We start from the raw sequence: 25,355 nt of genomic DNA, 5'->3' as shown, positions 1-25,355 counted from the left end.
CCACGCCAGCCCAGGACCTCCATATCCGGCTTCTTCACCTGCGGGATCGTCTGAGACCAGCCACCCAGACAGCTGATGGAACTGAGGAGTATTTCTGTCTGTAATAAAGCCCTTTTGTGGGGAAAAACTCATTCTGATTGGCTGGGCCTGGCTCCCCTGTGGGTGGGCCTGGCTTCCAAGCGGGTGGGCTTATGCCCTCCCAGGTCCACCCATGGCTGCACCCCTGCCCAGTCATATTAAATCCATAGATTAGGGCCACATTTATTTATTTAAATTGACTGATTTCCTTATAGGAACTGTAACTCAGTAAAATCTGTGAAATTGTTGCATGTTGCGTTTATATTTTTGTTCAGTATATATTCAGCAGCGGGACGATTTTTGTCGGGCAGATTATAATAAATTTGTACACTGCAAATATTATATTATATTAACCTTTATTTAACTAGGCAAGTCAGTTAAGAACAAATTCTTATTTACAATGACGGCCTACCCTGGCCGAACCCGGACGACGCTGGGCTAATTGTGCTCAACTTAACCCAAAAATACATTGGATTTGAAAATAACAACAATTTCATACCTTGATTACATTGAGACACGATCACATATAGTAGCTTTCTTTTTTTATTCGTGGGAATACTTGAGAATAGATTTCCTCAATTAAATGTATTTTTAGCTGAATTCCTGGTGATTTTACAGGGTTTTTTTCACCGTTTAAAAAAAAAAACTAAAAACTTTGAGGGGCCAAAGAAAATGACTCGAGGGCCGGTGCTGCCGACTCCTGCCATACACCATATTCATTAGGAGGGGAAAGGGGAAACAGTATCCCATTGGTATGGTATCCCATTCACTATATCATTTCTTTATTGGACCATGACCAACAAACTGTAGATTGTTATACATTTGTATATATTTCATGAACTTCAGAAAACTATTTAGCTGAGCCCCCATACAAAGGACAGATGTTCCATACAAAAAACGAAAACCATGAACAATCCTTTTTTATTAAGAGATGGTTGATGGTTAACTAAAAAGTAACACACATCTGGTCTGTGTGTGTGGAGACACAGAGCCTTCAGAAAGTACTCACACCCCTTGATTTTTTCCACATTTTGTTGTGTGACAAAGTGGGATTAAAATGGATTTGTCATTTTTTTGTCAACGATCTACACAAAATACTCTGTAATGTCAAAGTGGAAGAAATATTCAAACATTTGTAAAAAACAAAACAAAAAACAACAACAATATATCTTGATTATTAACTCGGCCACTCAGGAACATTCACTGTCTTCTTGGTAAGCAACTCCAGTGTAGATTTGGCCTTGTGTTTTAGGGTATTGTCCTGCTGAAAGGTGAATTAATCTCCCAGTGTCTGGTGGAAAGCAGACTGAACCAGGTTTTCCTCTAGGATTTTTCCTGTGCTTAGCTCCATTCCGTTTCTTTTTCATCATGAAAAACTCCCTAGTCCTTAACGATTACAAGCATACCCATAGCATGATGCAGCCACCACCATGCGTGAAAATATGGAGAGTTATACTGTGTTCTACTGTGTTGTAATGTATTTAGGACAAAACGTTTATTGCTTTGCCACATTTTTTGCAATTTTACTTTAGTGCCTTATTGCAAACAGGATGCATGTTTTGGAGTAGTTTTATTCCGTACAGGCTTCCTTTGCACTCTGTCATTTAGGTGAGTAAAGTAGAGATACTAGAGATACTATCTCTTTCATTGTTACCCAACGCTTAGGTTTACCTCCACTTTACTCATATCCTTCCATATCCTTGTCTGTACATAATGCCATGAATCTTTTCTATAACACCCGGAAATCTGCCCCCTTTATTCTATGTACCCAACGCACTAGAAGACCAGTTCTTAAAGCCTTTAGCCGTATCCTTATTCTAGTCCTCCTCTGTTCCTCTGGTGATGTAGAGGCTAACCCAGGGCCTGTAGCCCCCAGTATCACTCCTACTCCCCAGGAGCTATCATTTGATGACTTCTGTAATCGCAAAAGTCTTGGTTTCTTGCACATAAATATCAGAAGTCTACTTCCTAAGTTTGAGTTATTCACTGCGTTAGCACACTCTGCCAACCCTGATGTTCTAGCAGTGTCTGAATCCTGGCTCAGGAAGGCCACCAAAAATTCTGAAATTTCCATCCCCAACTATAACATTTTCCGTCTAGATAGAACTGCCAAAGGGGGTGGAGTTGCAATCTACTGTAGAGATAGCCTGCAGAGCTCTGTCATACTATCCAGGTCTGTGCCCAAACAGTTTGAGCTTCTACTTCTAAAAATCCACCTTTCCAGAAATAAGTCTCTCACTGTTGCCGCTTGCTACAGACCCCCCTCAGCCCCCAGCTGTGCCCTGGACACCATATGTGAATTGATTGCCCCCCATTTATCCTCTGAGTTTGTACTGCTTGGTGACCTAAATTGGGATATGCTTAATACCCCAGCCATCCTACAATCCAAGCTAGATGCCCTCAACCTCACGCAAATTATCAACGAACCTACCAGGTACAACCCTAAATCCTTAAACATGGGTACCCTCATAGATATCATCCTGACTAACATACCCTCTAAATACACTTCAGCTGTCTTCAACCAGGATCTCAGCGATCACTGCCTTATTGCCTGCGTCCGTAACGGGTCTGCGGTCAAACGACCACCCCTCATCACTGTCAAACGCTCCCTAAAACACTTTAGCGAGGAGGCCTTCCTAATTGACCTGGCCCAGGTATCCTGGATGGATATAGATCTCATTCCGTCAGTAGAGGATGCCTGGTTGTTCCTTAAAAGTAATTTCCTCTCAATCTTAAATAAACATGCCCCATTCAAAAAATACAGAACTAAGAACCGATATAGCCCCTGGTTCTCCTCAGACTTGACTGCCCTTGACCAGCACAAAAACATCCTGTGGCGTACAGCATTAGCATCAAATAGCCCCCGCGATATGCAACTTTTCAGGGAAGTTAGGAACCAATATACACAAGCAGTCAGGAAAGCAAAGGCTAACTTTTTCAAACAGAAATGTGCATCCTGTAGCACTAACTCCAAAAAGTTTTGGGACACTGTAAAGTCCATGGAGAATAAGAGCACTTCCTCCCAGCTGCCCACTGCACTGAGGCTAGGAAACACTATCACCACCGATAAATCTACAATAATCGAGAATTTCAACAAGCATTTTGCTACAGCTGGCCATGCTTTCCATCTGGCTACCACTAACCCGGCCACCAACTCTGCACCCTCTGCTGCAACTTGCCCATGCCCCCCCCGCTTCTCCTTCACACAAATTCAGACAGCTGATGTTTTGAAAGCGCTGCAAAATCTGGACCCCTACAAATCAGCTGGGCTAGACAATCTGGACCCTTTCTTTCTAAAACTAGCCGCCGAAATTGTCGCAACTCCTATTACTAGTCTGTTCAACCTCTCTTTCATAACGTCTGAGATCCCCAGAGATTGGAAAGCTGCCGCGGTCATCCCCCTCTTCAAAGGGGGTGACACTCTAGATCCAAACTGCTACAGACCTATATCCATCCTGCCCTGCCTTTCGAAAGTATTCGAAAGCCAAGTTAACAAACAGATCATCGACCATTTCGAATACCACCGTACCTTCTCCGCTATGCAATCCGGTTTCCGAGCTGGTCACGGGTGCACTTCAGCCACGCTCAAGGTCCTAAACGATATTATAACCACGATTGATAATAGACAGTACTGTGCAGCCGTCTTCATCGACCTGGCCAAGGCTTTCGACTCTGTCAACCACCGCATTCTTATTGGCAGTCTAAATAGCCTTGGTTTCTCAAATGACTGCCTCGCCTGGTTCACCAACTACTTCTCAGATAGAGTTCAGTGTGTCAAATCGGAGGGCCTGTTGTCTGGACCTATGGCAGTCTCTATGGGGGTGCCACAGGGTTCAATTCTTGGGCCGACACTTTTCTCCGTGTATATCAATGATGTCGCTCTTGCTGCTGGTGACTCTCAGATCCACCTCTACGCAGACGACACCATTTTGTATACATCTGGCCCTTCATTGGACACTGTGTTAACAAACCTCCAAACGAGCTTCAATGCCATACAACAATCCTTCAGTAGCCTTCAACTGCTCTTAAACACTAGTAAAACTAAATGCATGCTTTTCAATCGAACGCTGCTAGCACCCGCCCACCCGACTAGAATCACCACTCTCGACGGGTCTGACCTAGAGTATGTGGACAACTACAAATATCTAGGTGTCTGGTTAGACTGTAAACTCAACTTCCAGACTCACATAAAGAATCTCCAATCCAAAGTTAAATCTAGAATCGGCTTCCTATTTCGCAACAAAGCCTCCTTCACTCATGCTGCCAAACATGCCCTCGTAAAACTGACTATCCTACCGATCCTTGACTTCGGCGATGTCATTTACAAAATAGCCTCCAACACTCTACTCAGCAAATTGGATGTAGTCTATCACAGTGCCATCCGTTTTGTCTCCAAAGCCCCATACACTACCCACCACTGTGACCTGTACGCTCTTGTTGGCTGGTCCTCACTACATGTTCGTCGTCAAACCCACTGGCTCCAGGCCATCTATAAATCACTGCTAGGCAAATCCCCGCCTTATCTTAGCTCATTGGTCACCATAGCAGCACCCACCCGTAGTCTGCGCTCCAGCAGGTATATCTCACTGGTCATTCCCAAAGCCAACACCTCCTTTGGCCGCCATTCCTTCCAGTTCTCTGCTGCCAATGACTGGAATGAATTGCAAAAATCTCTGAAGCTGGAGACTCTTATCTCCCTCAATAACTTTAAGCATCAGTTGTCAGAGCACCTTACCGATCACTGCACCTGTACACAGCCCATCTGAAATTAGCCCACCCAACTACCTCATCCCTATATTGTTATTTATTTTGCTCTTTTGCACCCCAGTATCTCTATTTGCACATCATCTCTTGCACATCTAGCATTCCAGTGTTAATACTATTGTAATTATTCTGCACTATAGCCTATTTATTGCCTTACCTCCATAACTTGCTACATTTGCACACACTGTATATATATTTTCTGTTGTATTTCTGACTTTGTTTTTTTTACCCCATATGTAACTCTGTGTTGTTTTTATTGCACTACTTTGCTTTATCTTGGCCAGGTCGCAGTTGTAAATGAGAACCTGTTCTCAACTGGCTTACCTGGTTAAATAAAGGTGAAATAAATAAAAAATAAAATAGTATTGTGGAGTAACTACAATGTTGTTGATCCATCTTCAAAGTTTTCTCCTATCACAGCCGTTAAACTCTGTAACTGTTTTAAAGTCACCACCATTGGCCTCATGGTGAAATCCCTGAGCAGTTTCCTTCCTCTCCGGCAGCTGAGTTAGGAAGGATGCCTGTACTTTCTATCCAAAGTGTAATTAATAACTTCACCATGCTCAAAGGAATATTCAATATCTGCTTTTCTTCATTTTTACCCATCTACCAATAGGTGCCCTTCTTTGCGAGGCATTGGAAAACCTCCCTGGTCTTTGTGGTTGAATCTGTGTTTGAAATTCACTGCTCGACTGAGGGACCTAACAGATAATAGTATGTGTGGGGTACAGAGATGAGGAAGTCATTCAAACATCATGTTGAACACTATTATTGCACACAGAGTGAGCCCATTCAAATGATGACTTGTTAAGCACATTTTTACTCCTGAACTTACTCCTGAATTTGTAAACATTGAAGAAAACATAATACTTTCTGAAGTTTTCCAATACACAGAGTGTACAAAAAATTACGGACACCTTCCTAATATTGAGTTGCACCCCCTTTTGTCCACAGAACAGCCTCAATTCGTCGGGGCATGGACTCTACAAGGTGTTAAAAGCGTTCCACAGGGATGCTGGCCCATGTTGACTCCAATGCTTCCCACAGTTGTGTCAAGTTGGCTGGATGTCCTTTGGGTGGTGGACCATTCTTGATACACACAGGAAACTGTTGAGCATTTAAAAAAAACAGCAGCGTTGCAGTTCTTGATACAAACCGGTGCGCCTGGCACCTACTACCAAACCCTGTTCAAAGACACTTAAATGTTTTGTCTTGCCCGTGTTCACCCTCTGAATGGCACACACACACACAATCCATGTCTCAATTGTCTCAAGGCTTAAAAATCATTATTTAACCTGTCTCCTCCCCTTCATCTACACTGATTGAAGTGGATTTAACAAGTGACATCAATAAGGGATCATAGCTTTCACCTGGATTCACCTGGTCAGTCTGTCATGGAAAGAGCAGGAGTTCTTAATGTTTTGTATACTCAGTGTATATGTGTGTGTAGAATATGTTCTATAGTGTTTGTAAAGTCAGTAATTTGTGGACAATCTAAAAGAGTCAGAAATACAAAGACACGTACGAACATCATCAGTTTTATTTCCAAGAGTGAACATTGTATACAAAATGATTCTAGTCAGCTATTGCTCCTCCTGCAGTCCACTCCTCAAAGCCTTAGTCCTACACTGCGTTGCCCCAGCTCTCCCTTTTACATTCCTAAAATGTCTTCTGCCCTATTCAGCATCTTATACAGCCAGTCGTCCATAAACTTCAGCAACCATCAATTTAAAAAAAAAAGAAAAGATTATGATCACTATTGCATTTGATAATATACGGTGGCAGGACGTCTGTAATATATAACTAGAATCCATTCTATTTCTATGGTCTGCACCCTTCCTCAGCAAAACCAGGCACAGTAGCTACACCATTTAACTCTAAAATCATCCTAATATGACAAATTACTCCCAACAGAAGAGGAACCATTATTTGACTCTGGCAATATCTTGATTAAACTAGATATGACAGGAGGGGGGGTAGACCAGATGGAGAGAGCCAGTATGGTAATTAATATTATATTATACAACAGGTGGTTTGGAATCCCTATTGTTATTGACTATCCTGCTGATTATATACTAGACAACATACACATACAGCAAGTTTGCCGTCTTTTCAGCCTGTAGTGATTGCGTTAGCTGTGCAGTTGGCTAGCTAGCAACGGTGGAAGAGCCTCCATAGGAACCATTGTTGTTTGCCATAGCAAAAGTTCTGGAACTATCAATCAGCGTTTTAGGTAGTTTTGCTTTCCATGTCAGTCAATACGAATAGAACTAACGACCAGAGAACGCCTAAAAATTGCACTTGACAACCAGTGTTCGTGAATATAGCATCACGCTTTGTTAGAAAACACATGGAAAGAATCTTGCTTTTTAATGCTGGTAACCCATCGTATAAAAGCAATAACACACTGGAGTCCATGTGTTATGACATTTTTATCATGGCTGTGGTGGTCTACACCACTCAGCTTAGCCTCGTGGCAGTCCACAAAAAGTCCTTTACAGTTGCCTCTGACTATCAAGGTTTTAGCTCAACATCCCCAAACGACAACACAGTATCCTGAGCCTTTACAGGATAACTTTTCCCTAGGTTCAGATCTAGGTTTAGCTACCCCTTTTCCCAATCCTAACCGTTAGTGGAGAAAAAAAAAAAAACGCAAAACTGACCCATGCTCAGCATCTAGGGGGCAACGTCACCCTACACCGTCACTCACAGTCACACAGCTGTGATAAACGGGCCCATGGTGACATCTAGCAGAGCCAATACCCAAGCAGTAGGGGAGGGTGTTCATGGGTTTAACCACTTCATTTTCAGTGGGCATACCTGCTTATACCCACTTCTTAATCCCCACGATGCTTAACAAAGTAGTGTAGGTATACGCCGTATCAATTCATTAAGGCTGATGGAACAGATCGGAACGTTTCACATATTATTTCTTTACATTTTAGGTGTTGTAATGTGCACACGGCCTACATGCAAATGTTTACAAATGGACATTTTTTTTTCTTTTTCGGTAAACCACCATTTTAAAAAATGCACATTTGATCATTCAGAGTGTATGTCACTGTTTCTCAGAGAGTTGCACACAGGGCTTCTTTCCTTCACTGGGAGGGCCGTTTGACAATTTTTTGCCAAAATTACAGTATACCCACTAAAATCAGGCACCACTGCACCCAAGGGAGAAAAGTGAACCCAAGTATTCTCTCATTTTTCGTCATACAAAAATCAGAGCAGTAAAACATTATTCGCATCAAAAAACGCTCACAGTGATATAGTGCAATTAATCATAAAAACACATCTTAAAAATGTCTTAATAAAACCGGGAAAAAAAATAAGTTTAAAAATCAAACGTTTCAGAAAGTGTTATAGCAGTGAAAGAGATTCTTTGTCAAACTTGATTCCTTGTCAGTGCAAAGAGAAGACTCATCGTCGTCTCAGACCCTCCCGTCTAGAGGCACAGCAAGCTGATTTGAGGTGTGTGTTCGTTCAGGAACATCCATCTAGTTGAAATGACACACGCTCTCCATTGCCATCAGGATACTGAGGAGGCAGACAAAATGACACGATTAGTCTATGGAAGCAGCTCAACGGAAATTAAATAAAGCTAAAATAAAACAATTTTATACCAAATATTACTGTGTTTTGTCAACTGTGCATTAGTGCAACTTTTGTATGTATTTAATAACTTGTCTTGACATTGATAGCGTTAAGGTAGAAGGTATGAGGAAGGAGATCTGTAGTCCAAATGGCACCCTATTCCCTATCGGAGGGACTGCATGGGGTCCATGGCCAGATCAATAAATATCAATATAAATATATTTATAGATCTGGTTATTAAAACACACACACAGAGTGTACAAAACATTAAGAACACCAGCTCATTCCATGACAGGCTGACCAGGTGAAAACTATGATACCTTATTGATGTCACTTGTTAAATCCACTTAAAAAATAAAATCAGAGTAGATGAAGGGGAGGAGACAGGTTAAAGAAGGATTTTCAAGCCTTGAGACATGGATTGTGTATGTGTGACATTCAGATATTTAAGTGCATTTGAACGGGGTACACACACACACATCCAACTATATATACACATACACAAAGCGCGCTCAAAAAGTATTAGACAGTGACAAATGTTTTGTTGTTTTGGCTCTGTACTTCAGAACTTTGGATTTGAAATGATACAATGACTATGAGGTTAAAGTGCAGACCGTCAGCTTTAATTTGAGGGTATTTTCATCCATATCGGGTGAACCGTTTATAAATTACAGCACTTTCTGTACACAGTTACCCCATTTTAGGGGACCAGAAGTATTGGGACAGATTCACTTATATGTGTATTAAAGTAGTAAAAAGTTAAGTATTTGGTCCCATATTCCAAGCACGCAATGACTACATCAAGCTTGTGACTCTAGACATTTGTTGGATGCATTTTGCTGTTTGTTTTGGTTGGGTTTCAGATTATGTTGTGCCCAATAGAAATGAAATGGTGAATAATCTATTGTGTCATTTTGGAGTCGCTTTTATTATAAATAAGAATATCATGTTTCTAAACACTTCTACATTTAAAATGTGGATGCTACCATGATTACGGATAGTCCTGAACGGATTGTGAATAATGTTGAGTGAGAAAGTTTGACGCACTAATATCATACCCCCCCCAAAAATGCTAACCTCCCCTGTTATTGTAATGGTGAGAGGTTAGCATGTCTTGGGGGTATGATATAAAATGCTAACCTCCCCTGTTATTGTAATGGCGAGAGGTTAGCATGTCTTAGGGGTATGATATAAAATGCTAACCTCCCCTGTTATTGTAATGGCGAGAGGTTAGCATGTCTTAGGGGTATGATATAAAATGCTAACCTCCCCTGTTATTGTAATGGTGAGAGGTTAGCACATCTTAGGGGTATGATATAAAATGCTAACCTCCCCTGTTATTGTAATGGCGAGAGGTCAGCACGTCTTAGGGGTATGATATAAAATGCTAACCTCCCCTGTTATTGTAATGGCGAGAGGTTAGCATGTCTTGGGGGGTATGATATAAAATGCTAACCTCCCCTGTTATTGTAATGGCGAGAGGTTAGCACGTCTTGGGGGTATGATATAAAATGCTAACCTCCCCTGTTATTGTAATGGCGAGAGGTTAGCATGTCTTAGGGGTATGATATAAAATGCTAACCTCCCCTGTTATTGTAATGGCGAGAGGTTAGCATGTCTTAGGGGTATGATATAAAATGCTAACCTCCCCTGTTATTGTAATGGCGAGAGGTCAGCACGTCTTAGGGGTATGATATAAAATGCTAACCTCCCCTGTTATTGTAATGGCGAGAGGTTAGCACGTCTTAGGGGTATGATATTTGTGAGTCTAACTTTCTCGATCATCATTATTCATCCAACAAGGTGTCCACATTACTCCACCAATTCTACATGAGACTGGTACATTACCTGTCTGTTGGGTATCCGCCCTCACACAGGTTGACCAGGGCATACAGGTGCCGCAGAGCGTATTCATACTGCAACACAATAACAAAACAACTTTTATATACTGTACTCTGATCCATCCTCATACTGCAACACAATAACAAGACACCACAACTTTTATGTGGTCCTCTGTAGCTCAGCTGGTAGAGCACGGCGCTTGTAACGCCAAGGTAGTGGGTTCGATCCCTGGGACCACCCATACACCCAAAAAAATAATAATGTATGCACGCATGACTGTAAGTCGCTTTGGATAAAAGCGTCTGCTAAATGGCATATTATTATTATATACTGTACTCTGATCCATCCTCATACTGCAACACAAGAACAAGACACCACAACTTACAGTGGAATGTACATGCAAGTCATAATGTTCCTACTTCCCCCACATCTCCTGTCCAGAAGTCACTGTTGTGTCGGTCATACTTTGTAAAAGTTAGAAAAAGTCCCATGGTCATGTGAGGGAAAGGCCTAGTTTAAACAGTAAAAAACATCTAAAACCTGTAAAAGATGCTTTGATGGTTGTGAGTTGTTTTTATTTAGTGGAGTATTTCTGTTATTCAGTCTCTGAAGCATTTCTGTTATTCAGTCTCTGAAGCATTTCTGTTATTCAGTCTCTGAAGCATATGGGGTAACAGTCTGGGGAAAATAAGTAGATCAACAGTTCCACCCATCAGAGACAGAAACCTACAGCACCACAATCAACTGACTAATGAATGTCAACTAGAGACAGTTGTCATCTTGGGACAAACCCTGAAATAAACGAAGGCTTAAGTGATGGTGCATCTGACTGTTGTGTATTCAAAATGGGTCAATACTTTCATTGTATCTGGCGCCATAGTTGGGGTTCCATGTGTAGGTTGAGTTCCTGTAAAGTGACAGACAGACAGGACTGTACCTGGGTGGTGCGCCAGACAGACAGACAGGACTGTACCTGGGTGGTGGGCCAGACAGACAGGACTGTGCCTGGGTGGTGTGCCAGACAGACAGGACTGTACCTGGGTGGTGTGCCAGACAGACAGGACTGTACCTGGGTGGTGCGCCAGACAGACAGACAGGACTGTACCTGGGTGGTGCACCAGACAGACAGACAGGACTGTACCTGGGTGGCGCGCCAGACAGACAGACAGGACTGTACCTGGGTGGCGCGCCAGACAGACAGAACTGTACCTGGGTGGCGCGCCAGACAGACAGACAGACAGGACTGTACCTGGGTGGCGTGCCAGACAGACAGGACTGTACCTGGGTGGTGTGCCAGACAGACAGACAGGACTGTACCTGGGTGGCGCGCCAGACAGACAGGACTGTACCTGGGTGGTGTGCCAGACAGACAGACAGGACTGTACCTGGGTGGTGCGCCAGACAGACAGACAGGACTGTACCTGGGTGGTGTGCCAGACAGACAGACAGGACTGTACCTGGGTGGTGCGCCAGACAGACAGGACTGTACCTGGGTGGTGCGCCAGACAGACAGACAGGACTGTACCTGGGTGGTGCGCCAGACAGACAGACAGGACTGTACCTGGGTGGTGCGCCAGACAGACAGGACTGTACCTGGGTGGTGCGCCAGACAGACAGGACTGTACCTGGGTGGTGCGCCAGACAGACAGGACTGTACCTGGGTGGTGCGCCAGACAGACAGGACTGTACCTGGGTGGTGTGCCAGACAGACAGGACTGTACCTGGGTGGTATGCCAGTTGAAGCATTGTGTCTTGTAGTGTCCGACAGCAGCCTTGTAACACTGGTGCTGGGTCAGGTCCAGCTTGGCACTCAGAACCCTCTGGGTCACGGTCTCGTCTCCTGTCACCTTCTCTACCACCCGGCGCATCGTTTCTCCCAGCAGCTCACGCGCCTAGTGGAAAATCACAACAGTTCTCCAATGTCCCCACTTCACACAGGACACAGAAAATCACAACAGTTCTCCAAGGTCCCCACTTCACACAGGACACAGAAAATCACAACAGTTCTCCAAGGTCCCCACTTCACACAGGACACAGAAAATCACAACAGTTCTCCAAGGTCCCCACTTTTATGAAATAACAGAAGCACCTTATGATAAAGTCTGGCTCATGTTCATTAGGCACGATCCGTAACAGAGCGAAATGGAGAGGTACCATCTGAACTTCACTGAGGAACACTTGTTTTCGGTTTCTCTTACGGTGTTCCCGAATGAATACATCCCAGGTTCATTAGGGAAAAAAAAAAAAAAAATACTATATACACTACAAGAAAAAACGTAAACGCATTTCCTGTCCGTTACCTTGAGGTGTGAGTTGATCTGGCTGAGGTATTTCCTGGCTGCTGTGATGTCATTGGTGCTCATCAGTTTCCTCTTTAGGATGGCCAGGGGTACGTCAGGGCTGGGGGTCAGGTCTGGGTCCGCTACAGGCTGCAGGGTCATGGGGGGGGCAGGCTGGGCGTTGGCCTTGGCATTACCTTGGAAGGCCATCACCTTCATATGGGCCAGAGTCTGGAGAACAGAGATACAGACAGTTAACCTCCTCCTTCATACGGGCCAGAGTCTGGGGAACACACGAACATGTTACCGTCTCGTTCATTAACAGTCTATTGCAACAAATAAACATTGGCTATGTGAACAGAAGTGGAAATCGAGGTTTGTTAACTCTTTAAAAAAAAAAAACTTTTAGATCTAAATCTTGGTGGATAAACCATTTCCCAATAACATCATGTGATTCCTCATCTGAACAGGAATTAGCCATGTCTTCGCTCTGAATCCCTCACCTTGTTTCCAAACTGCATGACGTGGCTCGTGTTAGTGTGGCTCTTCACGACCTTGAACTGTTTCATCAGGGTCTCCTTCCTCAGGTCCTCCTGGACAACAGTCAAGGAGAAACATAACATTGAGTTGCTAAGGATGTTCTGCCCCTTTTGAGCCAAACACATTGGAGTAACGGCTATATCCAAAAAGGTCCTTTTTTTTTTTTTTTTGAACAGAAATACAAAAATCAGTAAAGACTTGTGGTTTATCGAGGACATTGTTCAAAAACATTCTTGTTTACGTGTGTGTTTTCAGCTTTTTCTAAGGAATCAGAAGTTGCGTTCTGACATGTGAAGGAGCCCCACGTCTCACATCAGTCTTCCATCCAGTTAACATTGTCCCAGTCTCACATCAGTCTTCCATCCAGTTAACACCATCCCAGTCTCACCACATCATTCTTCCATCCAGTTAACATTGTCCCAGTCTCACATCAGTCTTCCATCCAGTTAACACCATCCCAGTCTCACCACATCATTCTTCCATCCAGTTAACATTGTACCAGTCTCACATCATTCTTCCATCCAGTTAACATTGTACCAGTCTCACATCATTCTTCCATCCAGTTAACACTGTCCCAATCTCACAGTCTCCCATCCAGTTAACATTGTCCCAGTCTCACATCATTATTCCATCCAGTTAACACTGTACCAGTCTCACCACATCAGAGTCTCCCATCCAGTTAACACTGTACCAGTCTCACATCATTCTTCCATCCAGTTAACACTGTCCCAGTCTCACCACATCAGAGTCTCCCATCCAGTTAACACTGTACCAGTCTCACATCAGTCTTCCATCCAGTTAACACTGTCCCAGTCTCACATCATTCTTCCATCCAGTTAACACTGTCCCAGTCTCACCACATCAGAGTCTCCCATCCAGTTAACACTGTACCAGTCTCACATCATTCTTCCATCCAGTTAACACTGTCCCAGTCTCACCACATCAGAGTCTCCCATCCAGTTAACACTGTACCAGTCTCACATCAGTCTCCCATCCAGTTAACACTGTCCCAGTCTCACATCAGTCTTCCATCCAGTTAACATTGTCCCAGTCTCACCACATCAGAGTCCTCCATCCAGTTAACACTGTACCAGTCCCCCAGGTAGGTCTCTCTCTTCTCATCATAGTAGCAAGCATAGGACGACTCATGAGAGTTAGCTGCTGTGGTGGCATACACTGAAGGAGAGAGAGAGAGATTCATCAGACACAGACAGAGAGATTCAGACAGAGAGATTCATCAGACACAGACAGAGAAAGAGATTCATCAGACACAGACAGACAGAGAGATTCATCAGACACAGACAGAGAAAGAGATTCATCAGACAGAGACAGACAGAGAGATTCAGACACAGACAGAGAAAGAGATTCATCAGACACAGACAGACAGAGAGATTCAGACAGAGAGATTCAGACACAGACAGAGAAAGAGATTCATCAGACACAGACAGAGAAAGAGATTCATCAGACACAGACAGACAGAGAGATTCAGACAGAGAGATTCAGACACAGACAGAGAAAGAGATTCATCAGACACAGACAGAGAAAGAGATTCATCAGACACAGACAGACAGAGAGATTCAGACACAGACAGAGAAAGAGATTCATCAGACACAGACAGAGAAAGAGATTCATCAGACACAGACAGACAGAGAGATTCAGACAGAGAGATTCAGACACAGACAGAGAAAGAGATTCATCAGACACAGACAGAGAAAGAGATTCATCAGACACAGACAGAGAGATTCAGACAATGGAAAAGTGAGAGCGTTAATACAGGATGTATGGATCCAGAACACTGATTACACACCATCACATAATGTTACAATTGGAAATCCATAGCTTGATTGATTATACACAATAACAAAATATAGGTTTTAAAAGTAGTAATGAAACATCAAGCTCATCATGGTTTCCTGTTGTACTGTAGACAGTGAAGCCTTGGGCCTGTGGGTAACAATACAACGTTATGGGATGTCGGTCACTTGAGGCAGGGGAGACTTTAGAGTGACTTTGCACACTATGTGTAAACAGAAGTGCTGATCTAGTCCAGACGGAGTAGACTAGGGAGAGAAGGATCTAGAAGGATCTAGTCCAGACGGAGAAGACTAGGGAGAGAAGGATCTAGTCCAGACGGAGAAGACTAGGGAGAGAAGGATCTAGTCCAGACGGAGAAGACTAGGGAGAGAAGGATCTAGAAGGATCTAGTCCAGACGGAGAAGACTAGGGAGAGAAGGATCTAGAAGGATCTAGTCCAGACGGAGAAGACTAGGGAGAGAAGGATCTAGAAGGATCTAGTCCAGACGGAGAAGACTAGGGAGAGAAGGATCTAGTCCAGACGGAGTAGACTAGGGAGAGAAGGATCTAGAAGGATCTAGTCCAGACGGAGTAGACTAGGGAGAGAAGGATCTATAAGGATCTAGTCCAGACGGAGAAGACTAGGGAGAGAAGGATCTAGAAGGATCTAGTCCAGACGGAGAAGACTAGGGAGAGAAGGATCTAGAAGGATCTAGTCCAGACGGAGAAGACTAGGGAGAGAAGGATCTAGTCCAGACAGAGTAGACTAGGGAGAGAAGGATCTAGAAGGATCTAGTCCAGACGGAGAAGACTAGGGAGAGAAGGATCTAGTCCAGACGGAGTAGACTAGGGAGAGAAGGATCTAGAAGGATCTAGTCCAGACGGAGAAGACTAGGGAGAGAAGGATCTAGTCCAGACGGAGAAGACTAGGGAGAGAAGGATCTAGTCCAGACGGAGAAGACTAGGGAGAGAAGGATCTAGTCCAGACGGAGAAGACTAGGGAGAGAAGGATCTAGTCCAGACGGAGAAGACTAGGGAGAGAAGGATCTAGTCCAGACGGAGAAGACTAGGGAGAGAAGGATCTAGTCCAGACGGAGAAGACTAGGGAGAGAAGGATCTAGAAGGATCTAGTCCAGACGGAGAAGACTAGGGAGAGAAGGATCTATAAGGATCTAGTCCAGACGGAGAAGACTAGGGAGAGAAGGATCTAGAAGGATCTAGTCCAGACGGAGAAGACTAGGGAGAGAAGGATCTAGAAGGATCTAGTCCAGACGGAGAAGACTAGGGAGAGAAGGATCTAGTCCAGACAGAGTAGACTAGGGAGAGAAGGATCTAGAAGGATCTAGTCCAGACGGAGAAGACTAGGGAGAGAAGGATCTAGTCCAGACGGAGTAGACTAGGGAGAGAAGGATCTAGAAGGATCTAGTCCAGACGGAGAAGACTAGGGAGAGAAGGATCTAGTCCAGACGGAGAAGACTAGGGAGAGAAGGATCTAGTCCAGACGGAGAAGACTAGGGAGAGAAGGATCTAGTCCAGACGGAGAAGACTAGGAAGAGAAGGATCTAGAAGGATCTAGTCCAGACGGAGAAGACTAGGGAGAGAAGGATCTAGAAGGATCTAGTCCAGACGGAGTAGACTAGGGAGAGAAGGATCTAGTCCAGACGGAGAAGACTAGGGAGAGAAGGATCTAGAAGGATCTAGTCCAGACGGAGAAGACTAGGGAGAGAAGGATCTAGAAGGATCTAGTCCAGACGGAGAAGACTAGGGAGAGAAGGATCTAGAAGGATCTAGTCCAGACGGAGAAGACTAGGGAGAGAAGGATCTAGAAGGATCTAGTCCAGACGGAGTAGACTAGGGAGAGAAGGATCTAGTCCAGACGGAGAAGACTAGGGAGAGAAGGATCTAGTCCAGACGGAGAAGACTAGGGAGAGAAGGATCTAGTCCAGACGGAGAAGACTAGGAAGAGAAGGATCTAGTCCAGACGGAGAAGACTAGGGAGAGAAGGATCTAGAAGGATCTAGTCCAGACGGAGTAGACTAGGGAGAGAAGGATCTAGTCCAGACGGAGAAGACTAGGGAGAGAAGGATCTAGAAGGATCTAGTCCAGACGGAGAAGACTAGGGAGAGAAGGATCTAGTCCAGACGGAGTAGACTAGGGAGAGAAGGATCTATAAGGATCTAGTCCAGACGGAGAAGACTAGGGAGAGAAGGATCTAGTCCAGACGGAGAAGACTAGGGAGAGAAGGATCTAGTCCAGACGGAGAAGACTAGGAAGAGAAGGATCTAGAAGGATCTAGTCCAGACGGAGAAGACTAGGGAGAGAAGGATCTAGAAGGATCTAGTCCAGACGGAGTAGACTAGGGAGAGAAGGATCTAGTCCAGACGGAGAAGACTAGGGAGAGAAGGATCTAGTCCAGACGGAGAAGACTAGGGAGAGAAGGATCTAGTCCAGACGGAGAAGACTAGGGAGAGAAGGATCTATAAGGATCTAGTCCAGACGGAGAAGACTAGGGAGAGAAGGATCTAGTCCAGACGGAGAAGACTAGGGAGAGAAGGATCTAGTCCAGACGGAGAAGACTAGGGAGAGAAGGATCTAGTCCAGACGGAGAAGACTAGGAAGAGAAGGATCTAGAAGGATCTAGTCCAGACGGAGAAGACTAGGGAGAGAAGGATCTAGAAGGATCTAGTCCAGACGGAGTAGACTAGGGAGAGAAGGATCTAGTCCAGACGGAGAAGACTAGGGAGAGAAGGATCTAGTCCAGACGGAGAAGACTAGGGAGAGAAGGATCTAGTCCAGACGGAGAAGACTAGGGAGAGAAGGATCTATAAGGATCTAGTCCAGACGGAGAAGACTAGGGAGAGAAGGATCTAGTCCAGACGGAGAAGACTAGGGAGAGAAGGATCTAGTCCAGACGGAGAAGACTAGGGAGAGAAGGATCTAGAAGGATCTAGTCCAGACGGAGTAGACTAGGGAGAGAAGGATCTAGTCCAGACGGAGAAGACTAGGGAGAGAAGGATCTAGTCCAGACGGAGAAGACTAGGGAGAGAAGGATCTAGTCCAGACGGAGAAGACTAGGGAGAGAAGGATCTAGTCCAGACGGAGAAGACTAGGAAGAGAAGGATCTAGTCCAGACGGAGAAGACTAGGGAGAGAAGGATCTAGTCCAGACGGAGAAGACTAGGGAGAGAAGGATCTAGTCCAGACGGAGAAGACTAGGGAGAGAAGGATCTAGTCCAGACGGAGTAGACTAGGGAGAGAAGGATCTAGTCCAGACGGAGTAGACTAGGGAGAGAAGGATCTAGTCCAGACGGAGTAGACTAGGGAGAGAAGGATCTAGTCCAGACGGAGTAGACTAGGGAGAGAAGGATCTAGTCCAGACGGAGTAGACTAGGGAGAGAAGGATCTAGTCCAGACGGAGTAGACTAGGGAGAGAAGGATCTAGTCCAGACGGAGTAGACTAGGGAGAGAAGGATCTAGTCCAGACGGAGTAGACTAGGGAGAGAAGGATCTAGTCCAGACGGAGTAGACTAGGGAGAGAAGGATCTAGTCCAGACGGAGTAGACTAGGGAGAGAAGGATCTAGTCCAGACGGAGTAGACTAGGGAGAGAAGGATCTAGTCCAGACGGAGTAGACTAGGGAGAGAAGGATCTAGTCCAGACGGAGTAGACTAGGGAGAGAAGGATCTAGTCCAGACGGAGTAGACTAGGGAGAGAAGGATCTAGTCCAGACGGAGTAGACTAGGGAGAGAAGGATCTAGTCCAGACGGAGTAGACTAGGGAGAGAAGGATCTAGTCCAGACGGAGTAGACTAGGGAGAGAAGGATCTAGAAGGACTGTGGACCAGAGCATGACAATAACCAACACAGACCATCCTCTCCTTAGGGTCTGTTCACACAATCAGTGACAACAACAACAACAAAAAAATACTCCAACACAATGTAGCTACCATCTGCTTGTATGAAGACTAATGGCCGCCTGAACAGACCGTTACCCAGACCATCCCTTAATAAGGGCTGATTTGGGGAGTAGGTTGAAGTTGCCCCTAGACGCTGATCCTGGGTAAGTTTTGCATTTCCCCTCTACTTATTAAGGTTAGGATTGGGAGAAGGGAAGCTGATCCTAGATCTATACCTAGGGAAACTTCACCCCGGAGCGTGTTTTTGTGAGCAGCCAAAAACAGCTCTGTTCAGGGTGACCAGACATTAAGTGTTTAACGTTGAGCTTAGGCATTAACTCCGAAGTTTAAGGTTAGAGGTAAGTTTAGGCATCAACTCCCAAAATCTTAAGGTTAGGTATTAACTCTGAATGGTTAAGGTAAGGGTTAAAACAAAAATCTCTAAAAAAAAAAAAACTATTTTCCACCACTGGATTCGAACATGCAACCTTTGGCACCGGAGGCAGACGCTTACAGAAATCTACTTGAAGATAACAGCGTTCACTGTTCCCCCAAGTGCCCCTGATATCGTTATTGATTGACCAGTTTTTATTATCAGTGGTTCGGCTAGTTCCTGGAAAGTGATTAGAGTCACGGGGAGGTTCAAGTGCAGAGCAACTCACCATCGATGTCAGCAGGCAGTTTGGTCATCATCGATCCAGACTCACAGGCCTCGATATAGAACACCAACTGCGCGAGCGCACGGAAGGAAAAGGCCAGTCAGCGGAATCTATCATTACATTTACGTCATTTAGCAGACGCTCTTATCCAGAGCGACTTACAGTTAAGTGAGTGCATACATTTTTCATACTGCCCCCCCCCCCCCCCCCGTGGGAATCGAACCCACAACCCCCGGCGTTGCAAGCGCCAAGCTCTACACGGGACCCTGACTAGAACTATCTATTATAAATACCTTTGGTCTTAGACCAAAATTACTTACTACGACTGGAGAAAGTCTGAACATGTGATTGGCCCTCCACGACCGCAAACAATAACAAGTTTAACTTCCGCACCTTTTGGTATTTCTTGTTCTCACGCATGTAGTTGATGGCAGCCATGAGGTCGGCAACATGAAGCTGTAGAAAGAAAAAAAAACATTTAATTCACAATAAAATAGGTTCATTTCTGTTTTTCCATCCAGTACGTCAACATGCATGTTCACTTCAAACCCAAAAGAGGCACTAGACCCCATGTGATCTAGCCACAAGTCAGTCACAAGATCCACACAAGGCCTTGGGCAATTTAGGGAGGAGTATCCTTGTCTTGTTCAGTGACTCAGTCTCTCCCACAAAACTTTCTGCTGAGTGAGAGAACATGAGGTTTATTCAACCAGGCTTAAATAAGAGATCTTTTTGATCATAACCCTAACCCATAAACTGTTCTCAATGATAGCTGCCATATATTTGAACTTTCTATGTCACAGGGCAGAACTAGATCATCCATCCATCCATGGACAGACAAGGAAGGCTCTGTCCGAAATCATTTTATTTGTCACATGTGCCGAATACAACAGGTGTAGGCCTTACCGTGAAATGCTCACTTACAAACCCTTAACCAACAATGCAGTTCAAGAAATAGAGTTCAGAAAATATTTATTAAATAAACTAAAGAAAAAAAGAAAAAGTAACAATACAATAACGAGGCTATATACAGGAAGTACCGGTCCCGAGTCAATGTGCGGGGGTACAGGTTAGTCAAGGTAATTTGTACATCTAAGGAGCCTTTTTGTCCTAGACTTGGCGCTCCGGTACCGCTTGCCGTGCGGTAGCAGAGAGAACAGTCTGTGACTGAAGTCGTTGACAGATTGACACCGCCTGGTATATAGGTGCTGGATGGCAGGAAGCTTGGCCCCAGTGATGCATTGGGCTATTCCCTATATAGTGCACTACTTTTGGCCAGAGGATAGGGTGCCATTTCTGCCAACTAGCAAGTGTTCAGAGACTAAAATCTGGCAGACGAACAGGAAGTGTAAAAGAGCTTACGTCGTCGTCAGGGAAGGCCAGCAGCCCAGGAGCTCCGTGATCAGTGAAGTACACAAACACGTGATCGTTGGGACCGCTGCCAACAGGAAGAGAAAAATAAGTTGATAAAGCAGGTGTTTTTCTTTGAACTGAAAAGATATGACACAATCACATTTCTAAGTCAATACAAGCTGTGAGACTGAAAACTTCCCCCTAGAAAACAATGGAACATTCTGTCCAGAAACTTTGTAACAATATATTGTTGTTGTAACAATGATTTTCCCATGTCATTTTAGAGGTCTACCTTAACGTTTTGGAATAACATCCCCCTACTGTGGCATTGCCATGATATATTCCAACCCCCCCCCCCCCCCATCTCATCACTTGCCTCTTCAGCACTTTCCCAGAACCCCCCTTGGTACTGTCAGAGTCACCCTTCAGCACGGCCAGGAAGTTGCTAGGGGTCACAGCCTGCAGGGTACACAGGCAGAGAGCAGGCACTGAGGGCAGTATTCTGACTTGAGATCCATGTGCGCAACTTGAATAAAAGGGGTCTCAACTTCTTGAACATTTTAACAGTACTGTATAAAAAAAAAAAGCATTGATTGTTGTTGATAGTTTATGCAATGATATTAGCGCCGTTCACAGAAGAAAAAAAAAGGCTTTTGATATGTTCCATCCACTCACCTCTCCAGTGTAGTCTTTGGGGACTCCCTTGTAAACGTCTGTCCCATTGGGTCTGTTGATCACCTCCCCTTGGGTGGGGTTCCTGAAAACATACAGGTTAAATAACAGGAATCGGATACATGCCTGGAGGCAACACAGGGCAGACAATTTACTATATGACCTGCAAAACCCTACACCCACTTCCACTGTGCCCTTAAGCAAGGCCCTTCGCCCCATAACTAGCTCTGGGGAGGTGTAATGTGGCCTAACCTGTGCTCGTGCGTGTTTGAGAACCGAGCAGAAGACACATTTTCTGATATATAACGTTGGACAAATAAAGTTGCAGTGTACAGTCTTGGCATTCGGAATGGCAAAACATGTATTCTATCACAATACACATTGGTAGTGTAATATTCAGTACTATAATGGTCTGTGACGGTAAAGCTTGCGTGACAGTTTGGAATGATTGTGAATAGCAACTACAAAAATTAGATCTTTATTAAACCCACAGTAGCACTTCCTCTACCCTCCAATGACAGGAATCACGCTATACTTTACTCATACAGTAGTCCAATTCAAACATACTGAAAACCACTTTTGCACAAGACATAAGCATCACATGATTCTGTTTGTTTTCGATTCAGAGTTAAATATTAACTGTATATCCCAGCAGACCCTAGATGCAGTTAATATTACAGGATCAATAAAGTGATAAAACAAAAGAAACGGCATTTTTATACAGTAAAAATCCAAATATGAGAACATTAGATTTTTACCTACATTAAGACACCTCCTGCATCAAAGTAGGTCAGTAAAATAGTAAATGTCTATCTAGTGATTACAGTAAGACAAGTACTTTCCTCAATTTCAAAAATGTGTTTCAGTCATTGACAGATGAACAGCTCCAATAACTGCTTATGAATTACCAATGACTGATGTTGCTACTAGCTACTGAACAATTAGAGAGAGAGAACACCATTTTTTAAATGTTATTAGATAATTGCCTTCCACCTTAAAACCCTGAACCTCATGTCTCCCATCTAGCCACCATAATTCCCAGCGAGAGAAGAGCAGCTAAATTAGAACCTTGTGACCGACAGTCGGTCGTGTCTCAGGGAGCTTCTAAACCGCCCGCTTTCCAAATGGTAAAACTATTCATTTAAAATTGTGTGCTACCTTTGACCAGGGTCCCACATGGCTCTGGTCAAAACTAGTGCACTATATAGGCAATAGGGTGCCTTTTGAGAAATACTCAAAACGGTTTAGTGGACAGCGTGTCTGAGAGCTTCCGCTTCTAGAAGCACAGGGCCTGGCTGCTGTCCGCACGCCACCGCACTATGAGGAAATGGTTTAGGCCCATCGTCGTGCACCCAAAATAAGGATGATATATGCTCTGCTCTCGTCACAGGAATGCAAATATAGCAGAACAAACCCATAATAACAGACTGAAGCTGGCTAAATCTGAAGAGTTGATAGGGCTTGGTGTGTGTCTGTCGGCATTTATAAACCTGTAAAGGACAATGTGTAGTACTTCATTGCATAATCTACAGTTGATTACATAAAAAAAAAAATATATATATATATATAGTTCAACCCTAGGACATTGTTAAGGTGAAGAACTAAGCAGACAAGGTGGACAACACAAAATTGATAGATAGAATACTCACTCCTCATTGGTCGCCAGGTCATCATACATCATCACAACAATCTGCTCGTCAGGGATGCCATTCTTGTGGACGATCTGGTACGCGTGGCAAGCGTCGGCCTAGGGAGGGGACACAACGTATGTCGAAAAAAATAAAATCACCTCACTACTCACATTATTGAAATGAAATCGCGAGGGAGGAGTTAGAATGTATTATTGTTTACTGATTATGTCAATTCACAGTGCAGTAACCAGGAACACGTCAAGTCATTCAACAAATCAAGTAAAAGTCAACAAAATGATCTATCACAGCATCTATCCATTTCTAACAGGACACATCACTGCTTGATACAATGTTAAAAAGCACTAGCTACATTAGGAATAGTGGCCAATGACAGCTATGTATGTATAGTCCCTCTTATCACCAATCAATAACAGGGAAAGTCGTCCTCCAAGTCTAGTCGGATAAAGTTAAATTGGTCAAATACACCAAATACCGATAAACTATAATATGTCCCGATTAGCACAATTTTCCCTATATTAGTGTAATACTTATGTCCTTATCAAAAGTAGTGTACTATAAAAGTGAATAGGCTGTCATTAGGGATGCAACCATGGTAACAGATTACAACAAACACTCACTCAACTGATAAATAATATATAATAATAATATGCCATTTAGCAGACGCTTTTATCCAAAGCGACTTACAGTCGTGCGTGCATACATTTTTGTGTATGGGTGGTCCCGGGGATCGAACCCACTACCTTGGCGTTACAAGCGCCGTGCTCTACCAGCTGAGCTACAGAGGACTACATAAAGTCAAGTGTACATTTTTTAACGGATTTCAAAATGTACTAGCCTAACTTCACTCTCTTACCTGGTGTCTGTAGTTGTACCAGCCATTGGAGCCAGCGACAATCACCACCCAGTTCTTCCCGTTTTCAGGCTGTTGTGTGGGGAAAGCATTAGCCACCAGTCCCAAACTGAGGCCCAGAAGAGCTAGGGTCGACGTAAACATCATCCTCTTCCGGTGTCTGTCCTGGGAAAAAGATACAACGGTATTATTATCATATCAAGTTACTAGCTAGATGTTTATGTTTTTGCCCATATGGTCTTGCACTGTCAACGATGATATTCACACTTTGCATAGTGCCCCAGCTGCTACAGCGACTGTTTACAGTTTAGCAAAGCGCCAAGGGATAACATGTTGTCGATCCTCTGGCTGCCAGCTAGCTAGCTGTTAGTTACACCATCCATTTCCAAAATAACTACAGGGGAATCTACAGTAACAGTAGCCCATTAGAACACTGAAAATAACACTAATAAAGTTAAACTACATTTCAGGTATCATCGAAAAGTAAAATCGTTTGATTACCTTTACCTTCTTTGTTCCTGTCAGGAAGACTCAGATCCCGCATGAGGCTGTGACATTGGAGTGAGGATTTTATGCAAATCACAGTGTTGGGAAAAAACTGTCGGGTTTTGCTGGACAGCCAATCAGATCGCCCCAAGGTGGGGAAGGCGGGGCATGATGACTAAATGAGTCTACGCTGGAAACACATGATACAAAGTCATGTGGTTTCTCGCTTTCTTTGATACAATGATTTATTAGTTTCTTTGATGATACGGGCTTTTTTCAGTGGTGGGAAAAGTACCCAATTGTCATACCTGAGTAAAAGTAAAGATTCCTTAATAGAAAATGACTCAAGGAAAAGTCACCCAGTAAAATACTACTTGAGTAAAAGTCTAAAAAGTATTTGGTTTTAAATATACTTAAGTATCAAAAGTAAAAGTAAAAATCATTTCAAAATTGCTTATATTAAGCAAACCAGACGTTTTGTTTTTGTTATGTAAGGATAGCCAGGGGCACACTCCAACATGCAGACATCATTTACAAACTAGGCAATTGTGTTTAGTGAGTCTGCCAGATCGGAGGCAGTAGGGAGGACCGGGGGATGTTCTCTTGACAAGTGCGTGAATTTGACCATTTTCGTGTCCTGCTAAGCATTCAACATGTAATGAGTACTTTTGTGTGTCAGGGGAAAATGTTTTTCATTAGGAATGTAGTGTAGTAAAAGTAAAAGTAATCAACAAATATCAATAGTAAAGTAAAGTACAGATACCCCAAAAAACTACTTAAGTAGTACTTTAAAGTATTTTTACTTAAGTACTTTACACCACTGTCTTTTTTACAAACATAGTAACACATATTGTGTTAAATGTAGCTTTTCTGTATTAGTTTATACTACAGTAACAATT

General features: G+C 43.8%; 1 protein-coding gene across 2 annotated transcripts; it reads right to left on the bottom strand.

Moving 5' to 3' along the window:
- Nucleotides 1-6,367: 6,367 nt before the first annotated feature.
- Nucleotides 6,368-24,564, bottom strand: LOC311103079 (legumain-like). 2 transcript variants are annotated; one of them, XM_084144613.1, is made up of 14 exons: nt 24,478-24,564; nt 23,974-24,135; nt 23,118-23,215; nt 21,472-21,553; nt 21,173-21,255; nt 20,806-20,881; nt 19,837-19,899; nt 19,447-19,513; nt 14,155-14,273; nt 13,061-13,150; nt 12,579-12,788; nt 12,000-12,170; nt 10,285-10,352; nt 6,368-8,379 (listed from the first exon to the last, which is right to left on the bottom strand). In XM_084144613.1, exons 2-14 carry the CDS (start codon nt 24,115-24,117, stop codon nt 8,340-8,342), a joined length of 1,311 nt encoding a protein of 436 aa, XP_084000739.1. In that variant the 5' UTR covers nt 24,118-24,135; nt 24,478-24,564; the 3' UTR covers nt 6,368-8,339. The 2 variants fall into 2 exon arrangements, with proteins under 2 accessions (XP_084000739.1, XP_084000738.1); XM_084144612.1 differs by having other exon boundaries at nt 24,472-24,544.
- Nucleotides 24,565-25,355: the final 791 nt, after the last annotated feature.

This window comes from Coregonus lavaretus (assembly GCF_964263955.1).
Source record: "Coregonus lavaretus genome assembly, chromosome: 27".
Classification (NCBI taxonomy): domain Eukaryota; kingdom Metazoa; phylum Chordata; class Actinopteri; order Salmoniformes; family Salmonidae; genus Coregonus; species Coregonus lavaretus.
Note: the sequence above shows the minus strand (reverse complement) of the source record. Positions and strands in the feature narration are given on the sequence as shown.